The sequence below is a fragment of the Nematolebias whitei genome, chromosome 12 (assembly GCF_014905685.2).
Source record: "Nematolebias whitei isolate Nwh7 chromosome 12, NemWhi1, whole genome shotgun sequence".
NCBI lineage: Eukaryota > Metazoa > Chordata > Actinopteri > Cyprinodontiformes > Rivulidae > Nematolebias > Nematolebias whitei.
The window spans coordinates 21700211-21710487 of record NC_056509.1 but is presented as its reverse complement, the minus strand read 5'-3'; the positions used below and the strand labels follow the sequence as shown (position 1 = coordinate 21710487).

General features: G+C 39.0%; 1 protein-coding gene across 1 annotated transcript in view; it reads left to right on the top strand.

Annotated features, from left to right (window-relative positions):
* Positions 1-10277, top strand: part of LOC119418450 (neurexin-3b) — a 528753-nt gene that overhangs the window by 10360 nt on the left and 508116 nt on the right. Inside the window, exon 4 of the mRNA XM_037685736.1 lies at positions 3690-3701. Within this exon, the coding sequence (XP_037541664.1) occupies positions 3690-3701 (12 nt within the window). The remainder of the gene's footprint in view (positions 1-3689; positions 3702-10277) is intronic.

The window sequence follows — 10277 nt, the reverse complement described above, 5'->3', positions numbered from 1 at the left end:
TATATATATATATATATATATATATATATATATATATATATATATTTGTACAGTGCCTTGCGAAAGTATTCGTCCCCCTTGAACTTTTCAACCTTTTCCCACATTTCAGGCTCCAAACATAAAGATATAACATTTTATTTTTTTGTGAAGAATCAACAACAAGTGGGACACAATTGTGAAGTGGAATGAAATTTATTGGATGTGTCAAACTTTTTCAACAAATAAAAAACTGAAAAGTGGGGTGTGCAATATTATTCGGCCCCTTTACTTTCAGTGCAGCAAACTCACTCCAGAAGTTCAGTGAGGATCTATGAATGATCCAACGTTGTTCCAAATGACTGATGATGATCAATAGAATCCACCTGTGTGTAATCAAGTCTCCGTATAAATGCACCTGCTCTGTGATAGTCTCAGGGTTCTGTTCAAAGCACAGAGAGCATCATGAAGACCAAGGAACACACCAGGCAGGTCCGAGATACTGTTGTGGAGAAGTTTAAAGCTGGATTTGGATACAAAAAGATTTCCCAAGCTTTAAACATCCCAAGGAGCACTGTGCAAGCAATCATATTGAAATGGAAGGAGTATCAGACCACTGCAAATCTACCAAGACCTGGCCGTCCCTCTAAACTTTCATCTCGAACAAGGAGAAGACTGATCAGAGATGCAGCCAAGAGGCCCATGATCACTCTGGATGAACTGCAGAGATCTACAGCTGAGGTGGGAGAGTCTGTCCATAGGACAACAATCAGTCGTACACTGCACAAATCTGGCTTTTATGGAAGAGTGGCAAGAAGAAAGCCATTTCTCAAAGATATCCATAAAAAGTGTTGTTTAAAGTTTGTCACAAGCACCTGGGAGACACACCAAACATCTGGAAGAAGGTGCTCTGGTCAGATGAAACCAAAATCCAACTGTTTGGACACAATGCAAAACGATATGTTTGGTGTAAAAGCAACACAGCTCATCACCCTGAACACACCATCCCTACTGTCAAACATGGTGGTGGCAGCATCATGGTTTGGGCCTGCTTTTTGTCAGCAGGGACAGGGAAGATGGTCAGAATTGATGGGAAGATGGATGGGGACAAATACAGGACCATTCTGGAAGAAAACCTGTTTGAGTCTGCACGAGACCTGAGACTGGGACGGAGATTTATCTTCCAACAAGACAATGATCCAAAACATAAAGCCAAATCTACAATGGAATGGTTCACAAAAACATATCCAGGTGTTGGAATGGCCAAGTCAAAGTCCAGACCTGAATCCAATCGAGAATCTGTGGAAAGAGCTGAAGACTGCTGTTCACAAACGCTCTCCATCCAACCTCACTGAGCTCGAGCTGTTTTACAAGAAAGAATGGGCAGAATTTCAGTGTCTCCATGTGTAAAACTGATAGAGACATACCCCAAGAGACTTGCAGCTGGAACTGCAGCAAAAGGCGGCGCTACAAAGTATTAACGCAAGGGGGCCAAATAATATTGCACGCCCCACTTTTCAGTTTTTTATTTGTTAAAAAAGTTTGACACATCCAATAAATTTCATTCCACTTCACGATTGTGTCCCACTTCTTGATTCTTCACAAAAAATTAAAAGTTCAAGGGGGCCAAATACTTTCGCAAGGTACTGTATGTATATATATATGTATGTATATATATATGTATGTATGTATGTATATATATATATATGTATATGTATATATATATATGCATACAGTGGGGAGAACAAGTATTTGATAGACTGTTGATTTTTCAGGTTTTCCCACTTGCAAAGCTTGTGGATGACTGTAATTTTTATCATAGGTACTCTTCAACTGTGAGTGATGGAATCTAAAACAAAAATCCAGAAAAATACAATGTATGATTTTTAAATAATTAATTTCCATTTTATTGTGTGAAATAAGTATTTGATCATCTATCAACCAGTAAGAATTTTGGCTCTCACAGACATGTTAGTTCTTCTTTAAGAAGCCCTCCTGTTCTCCACTCATTACCTGTATTAACTGCACCTGTTTGGACTCGTGACCTGTATAAAAGACACCTGTCCACACACTCAATCAATCAGACTCCAGCATCTCCACAATGCCCAAGACCAGAGAGCTGTGTAAGGACAGCAGGGATAAAATTGTAGACCTGCACAAGGCTGGGATGGGCTACAGGACAATAGGCAAGCAGCTTGGTGAGAAGGCAACAACAGTTGGTGCAATTATTAGAAAATGGAAGAAATACAAAATAACGGAAAATCTCCCTCGGTCTGGGGCGCCATGCAAGATCTCACCTCGTGGAGCATCATTGATCTTGAGGAAGGTGAGGAATGAGCCCAGAACTACACGGCAGGACCTGGTCAATGACCTGAATAGAACTGGGACCACAGTCTCAAAGAAAACATTCAGTAACGCTCTACGCCGTCAAGGATTAAAATCCTGCAGTGCACGCAAGGTGCCCTTCCTCAAGTCAACGCATGTCAAAGCCCGTCTGAAGTTTGCAAATGACTATCTGAATGATCCAGAGGAGGAATGGGAGAAGGTCATGTGGTCTGATGAGACAAAAATAGAACTTTTTGGTTTAAACTCCACTCGTCATGTTTGGAGGAAGAAGAATGATGAGTACAACCCCAAGAACACCATCCCAACCGTGAAGCATGCGGTGGAAACATCATTCTTTGGGGATGCTTTTCTGCAAAGGGGACAGGACGACTGCACCATATTGTGGGAAGGATGGATGGGGCCATGTATCGTGAGATTTTAGCCAACAACCTCCTTCCCTCAGTAAGAGCACTGAAGATGGGTCGTGGCTGGGTCTTCCAGCATGATAACGACCCAAAACACACAGCCAGGGCAACTAAAGAGTGGCTCCGTAGGAAACATCTTAAGGTCCTGGAGTGGCCTAGCCAGTCTCCAGACCTGAATCCCATAGAAAATCTTTGGAGGGAGCTTAAAGTCCGTGTGGCCCAGCGACAGCCCCAAAACCTGAAGGCTCTGGAGGAGATCTGTATTGAGGAGTGGGCCAAAATCCCTGCTGCAGTGTGTGCAAACCTGGTCAAGAACTACAGGAAACGTCTGATCTCTGTAATTGCAAACAAAGGTTTCTGTACCAAATATTAAGTTTCATTTTTCTGGTGTATCAAATACTTATTTCACACAATAAAACAGAAATTAATTATTTAAAAATCATACATTGTATTTTTCTGGATTTTTGTTTTAGATTCCATCACTCACAGTTGAAGAGTACCTATGATAAAAATTACAGTCATCTACAAGCTTTGCAAGTGGGAAAACCTGAAAAATCAACAGTGTATCAAATACTTGTTCTCCCCACTGTAATTGTTGCGACGCCTATGCCATCAATGCAAAATTTGACTTTATTTCTGTAAACTGAGGGTGTTCAAACAACTCTGTACAACTTAGAGTTCCTTGGTTCACAATGTTTCCTCTGAACCCCACTGGAAAACCCCTCTCATTGCTTTGAGTAGTAATCCATTATTAAATATGTCTTGTGTTTTCTTGAGATGTCCTTTGTGTTGTGCTCATTGTCCCACTTGTGTACTCTTTGCATGTATGTGTCATTTGGTAGCATATAAGATTAATTTAGACCAACAATGTTTTAATTCCACCTTTTACTGTCTTTCTTTGTTGCTTTGCCTGGGATGACTCCCTTCCTACTTTCATCTGGATTCTTTCTCCAAAATTTGTAGGTAGAAGCAAAGGTACAGCAATCCTTTTTTTCCCTACTGTACTCTGATCTGAGTTCAGAGAGCTGTGCGTGAGTGTGTCAGCGTACAGTGTGTGTGCTGAGTTTGTGCTTGCACTGGTTAATCATTTATTATGTCTGTTCTTTAATTCAATTCACGAGCTCAGTGGGTTTTCTCATGAAAAAAAGTCAAATGAAGAAACTTTATGTGCTCCATCTAATGAGGGCTCAGAGTTACTGTTGCACAATCGGAACAATTGCCGGGTGTTGTGATAAGATGTCAGAAATGCAGTGTCAAGATGGGAGACTAAATGATTTGCTCTCATAAATATCAAATCACAAAAAAAAGAGATGAAAGCAGGCTTTGTGCTGGATTATTTAACAGCTTTTCTAAATATTATTTATAGGAACTGTGTGTTGTTTATGTGAACATTTATGTGTATCTGTTTGGAAAAAAAGACTTGCTTTTAAAATTAATCCGACATTTTGCTTCATTCTAATAGGGCCACTAGTTGCCCTATGTTGGACACTTTCTGTATTTACTTTGTTGTGGTTATGGATTTATAGTGAGCATTTACTGGTATGTATGTTAGTTGGCCTTTTTTAAAAGGAAGTTATACTATATATATGGCTATATAACGGCTATATAATACTGGCTGCAACAGTGGGTGAATAGAGTTTCTTTCTTTTGCTAAACCTGCCAGCAAGTGTAGCTACACCTGTCAACATGTAGAATAATAGTTATGCAGGTTTGTCAACTTGAAATTGTTAGTCATCACTACATAATTTCAACGTTTAATGAATATTTTTCAAATCACAAAACAGCAGCAAATCATTTTTGCATTCTAACTACATACGTAGCTGTGTACATAATTAAAACACCAAAGTAGAAATGAGCTTTCTGTGTTGTAACCTGAGCTGCTTCGTTCAGTGTTGTGGCAGCTGGTCCGATATGAGTTTCTGCTGTGCAGATCAGAATGGGTGCTTTTTCTTTACTTCGCTCTAAAAATAAATAAACCCTACTATTTGTTTAAAAGGTGGCTCATGAAATGAGTCATGAGGATAAACCACAGACATGTTTTTACATACTCCTCAAAATTATTGTGGACCTATTTTGCATAACGAAGACACCGGAACTGTACAAAGATTCTGATTCTGATGGACTTTTGAAGTCACTGCATGGTCATCCAGGTTGACGAGGGTTATAATGTATGCCTACAACTAAGGCTTTTGAAGAAGAGACTTTTAAATAAAATTAGGTTATATGAATGTTTTTTTTTAATCAAACAGTAACATTATTTCTTGTCAGTGTACAGTATGTAGGTTTAGGCAGGGCAGTGCCCTTTATTGTGACACTGGCTTAGAGCTAGAGCTGTGATTTCTAACCCGGGCCTGACCTGATATTCGGGTCAGGTCGGGCCAAAATAATGTGCTTCATGTTTGGGCTGGATTGGTCTCGGGATTTTGATACAGTTTTAGGTAGGGCTGGACAATAATTCGATATCTATATATATCATGAAATACTTTTATTCGATAATGGTGGTATGTTTTAAGCACATTTTCGATATTTCGATATGATTGCATCGTTTTACTGACATTTCTTTTTCTGTTCGAGTTGAAGCGACCGCTTCAGTTTCAACCTGAACAGAAAAAGCTGTGACACAAGGAAATAAGTGTGTAGTGACATATACCACAGCTCGAAGGAGTCAGCGGTAGCAGGCTATGCTAGGCTAAGCTCCAACACGCAGTAAGTGTTTGCTTCAAAATGACCGTCAGAATGTGACTGAACAAGGTTTCACAAGCTAAGAGAAAGCAGATGACATCACTGATGAGAGGAAAGACTCATTAGTTGGTGTGGAAGTGGTTCGTCTTTCTAAGATTTGATAAACAGCAGGTTTCAGTCAGTGTGCTGCAAAATATGATGGAGAGTCGTTCCAACTAGCGGTGGGAACATCGAACTCGTCCCACCTGACAGAATATGATGAGTCAGAAGATGAAGCTCAACAAAAGTTTGAGCCAACGTGTCCCTGAAACACCCCCAACTGTAGAAACCCATGCAGCAAATATCTGCTGCATGGGTTATGTTGTTGTTTAAAGTTAAAACTATTAATATTGACAAAGTTGAGAGTTTTATGTTTATTTGACAGTGATTTCAAATTTCTTTGAAGGCTAAATACAAATAAAAGGTGAACATGAATTTATTTGTACAGTTTATACAGTTTTTCTGAGGCTTTTACATTGTTTATATCGATGTCAAATTATCGTTATCGACCGAAGTTAAGAAATATATTGTGATAAAAATTTTGGCCGTATCGTCCAGCCCTAGTTTTATGAATCATATAACACAAAGAAAACTAAATAAGAATGCACAATAAAAAATTGTGTTAATCTACTTGTTGAGGAGGAGGTAGCTCTGACCGGCTGGTTGAAAGAGGTAAAAACATGTCCAGTTAAGTTCAGATGGATCAGCTGATCACCGGCCGCACACGTCTCTGCACCTGCTGTCCTCTGTGGTGAAGGAAGTTGTTGCAGCATCTGAAGAAAATCTGAAGTAATCAGTGCGTTCAATTAAAATAGCCTTGTTCTTTATTTTTCCAAATAATTTTGCTCAAGAAATACTTGTGTTCATTTTTATAATAGCTTATCTTTACAGTTGATTTTTTTAGGCTATTTGTTTTGTATGTTAATATCCATTTGGTGAAACAAGAAATCTTCTATCTTCCTTTTGTTAAGTTTTCTAAATATCATGTCAAACTGATTTGTTTAAAAAAGCAGTAAATGCTTAATAAAAAAATGTTGGGTTTTATTTTGGGTTCGGACCTGTGATTACAGTTAAATGATCGGGTCTTGGGTTCAGAAAAAATGGTTACAGTCTGGGGCTGGGCTTGGTCTGATTTTTTAGGCCCAAATGCAACTCTGCTTAGAGCTGGACTTGTCTGTTGGTGTATTAAAGTTGCTGCCCGTGGGCAGAGTAAATGCAGTAGAGTAACTTGTCGGGAACTGTTAAGGAGAGCCTAATAGCTGTTAGCTTCAAGTCCTTTGTCTGTCTTTGTTCTCACTTTCTCTATGGACCACCTGCTATCACCAAGTTGCATTACCAGCTAGTCTTCCAGCTCTAACAAGCTATCTACCAGTTTTCAATACAACTGTGTTCTCCTCTGAATACTATCATTTCTTTGACTGTACATTTGTTTATAAAGATGAATTGAGGCTACTTAGTCTTGTTTAACCTTTCAATCCTGCCCTGATCTCTGTGGCAATGATGGTTCTTCTTAATCCCAGATCCATCAGCAGCTTCTGTTAAGTGTTGGCTACTATCAAATTGCTTCTGAAATGGTTCTCCTCACTGGCATCCTTAATATATTCAGCTACTTCAGCTTATATTGATGTTAAAAATATTCCTGACTTTTCTGTTGTACTCTTACTCTCTGATCTGAACTACACCCCATGACAGCAACATCATCTCTATAAACATGTATCCTTGTAACATGAGACTTTTTATACATAAAACAGTGCCATTCATTGGATTGTGTTCCTGCTTAGCATCTTTAAACAATAGCCATTGATATCCATCCATCCATCCATCCATCCATCCATCCATCCTCTTTACCTGCTTCTTCCTTTTCGGGCCACGGGGGTCGCTATTGTCCCTTTCCAATAGTCACTATGTGAGAGGCAGGGGACACACTGGACAGGTCTCCAGTCCGTCACAGGGACACACAGAGACAAACGACAAAAACATTCACTCTCTCACTCACATCTAGGGACAATTTAGAGTTACCAGTCAGCCTAACATGCATGTTTTTGGTCTGTGGGAGGAAACTGAGGTACCCGGAGAAAACCCTTGTATGCACGGAGAGAACATGCAAACTCCACTCAGAAAGGTCTCTGGCTGGGTTTCGATCTGGCGACTTTTCCTCCGAGAGGTAAGAGCTTTACCCACTGAGCCATCGTGCCGTCCTGCCATTGAAAGAATTAATTAAATTATTATGAAAACATCATCTCTGCCTTGTTAATAACCCTGCAAAATCTAGACAACGTCAATTACCTTTAGTTCAAGCATTCTTCTCGGTTCTGTGGCCCTCTAGAAGTCACACTCTGTAGACTGGAGTTGTAGGCTCATTGGAGTCTACTGACCACTTGTTTAAAGAGCATCTGGTACCAAATAAGAACCCTCTGGGCTACTTAATTTTAATTTTAGTTAGTTGGTTCTAATAATAAAGCTCCCTGGAGCCTCCACGGCATCCAAGTATGAGCTCTTTCAGCTCCTAACTACGTCTTTTTTAAGTTTTCTCGTACACTTTTCTTTGGCGACTTTATAGAACATGACCACTAACTGTTCACTCATTTCGAACCAATGTTCCCCCAAATGGTAAACGGTAAATAGACTGTACGTATATAGTGCCATTCTATCTAGTGAAGATACTCAAAGCGCTTTACACTACAATTTGTGCCCTCATTTACCCATCCATACAGCATTCTACTAGATCTCTACAAAGCTAATCTGAATCTGAAGAGACTAATCAGTGTTTTAGATCACATTCATACACCGGTAGGACAGACATCAGAGACAGTGAGGGGTTCGGTGTCTTGCTTAGGGACACTTCAAAATGTGACTGCTGGTGGAATCGATCCCCCAACGCTCCCATTGGAAGACAACTGCTTTAACCACTTAGCCACAGCCGCTCCATCAAAATGATAAGAGCTAATTTTTTATTGACATTACTTTGTAGTTCATAGGCCCAACCAAGATGTGTCAGTCACTCGTTTTCTCTTCACGTGGTCAATTTGTTTCCTGTAGTTATACTTACTGGGATTCTGAAGTATGATTTTTGACCTTTGTCTGCCCTATTTGAGCAACAAACACGGCACAAATGTTGTTTATGGTTGAATGAACTCTTCAACACATTATAGTTGTTCTGTCAATTATTTATTTTTATCCACTGGAGCTTATCCTCCAACGTGACAGCTGGACTGTGTGCAAGCAAACTGTGTTGTCATCATAGACAGTTGTAAAATATAAATTCTAACTCCTAAGATGATTATTTGTTAGGCTAGTTTACATATTCATGCTTTCACATTTAAAGAAAACCTTTTATAGATGCATTTGCCAAATGTACTGTTGTCCTGGGTAATGTTGCCTGGCAGGTGGTGAATATACACTTTCACATCCTTCAGTCAATTAAATCAAATGTACCCTGACATTCAGGATCCTCGTCCACACAGCAACGCGTCAGAAAGTACTACTATCAGCTAGTGATTACAATTTGACTTTACTGGAGTTTAATGGAGCTCCCTATATTCAGTTTGCATCAGGTTTAAATAAAATAAAACTGGGTTAAAACCAAAAATAGAATCCTCTACACTTTTATCACATCAGCGTATTAGGTAGTAATCTGCCCATCAGCTTGTAGAGAGTACACACACAGCAGTATATTCATTAGCGATGTTGCATAACGGAACGACAAGGACGCAGTTTGTTACGTAGCTCTGTCCTTTCCATGTTGGTCCATGGGGGCTTTCCTCGTTGTGTTCCACTTTCCTCCAGCTGTTCAAGGACATGCAAATGAAATGGACTGCATTGGGACTTGTAGTTAAGCTCAGGTGTAAATGTTAATGATTTGTCTCCATATGTGTATTAACCTTGCAGTGGCCCTTAAGTAAAATGTAGATTACAGAATAAAACTGGAAAGCACAATCGTAATTATAGGTAATTTATGACAAATTACTTAAGTTTGAAATTATTTTAAATGCATACTAAAGCAACAAAGCTTATGTTTAGTGTTTACTGTTGGATATAATTTTATTTTATTAATGATGTTTCATTGAAGAACACTGAGATATATAAAAGAGGGCATGTTTTACACTGGGATTCTGTGCAGTTAGTGCCATGTGTGTTCAGTTGTGCAAATGTAATGTAAATGGTACAGTTGTCAAACACAACAAGTGAGGGGGTGGGTATGTGTATAGAGAGGGTGACCTAATGGGAGAGACACAAGAAAAGTGTAGGGTGGAAAATGAGATAGTAAGACAGAAGGATAGATGATGGTTAGAGATCAAGAGGCCAGGTGAGAAAGTGAGTGTGAGGGAATATAAATCTAGTGCAAAATACAGAGCACTTTGTCATTCCTGTTTACAAATCTGGGACCTGCACTTCTAGATGGCCCTGAGCCATCTGAAGAAAAAGTTTTTGTCTACCGCAATCTAAGAAGACCCTTTTATATTCAAATATATATACTGTATATATATATATATATATATATATATATATATATATATATATATATATATATATATATATATATATATATTTGTACAGTGCCTTGCGAAAGTATTCGTCCCCCTTGAACTTTTCAACCTTTTCCCACATTTCAGGCTCCAAACATAAAGATATAACATTTTATTTTTTTGTGAAGAATCAACAACAAGTGGGACACAATTGTGAAGTGGAATGAAATTTATTGGATGTGTCAAACTTTTTCAACAAATAAAAAACTGAAAAGTGGGGTGTGCAATATTATTCGGCCCCTTTACTTTCAGTGCAACAAACTCACTCCAGAAGTTCAGTGAGGATCTATGAATGATCCAATGT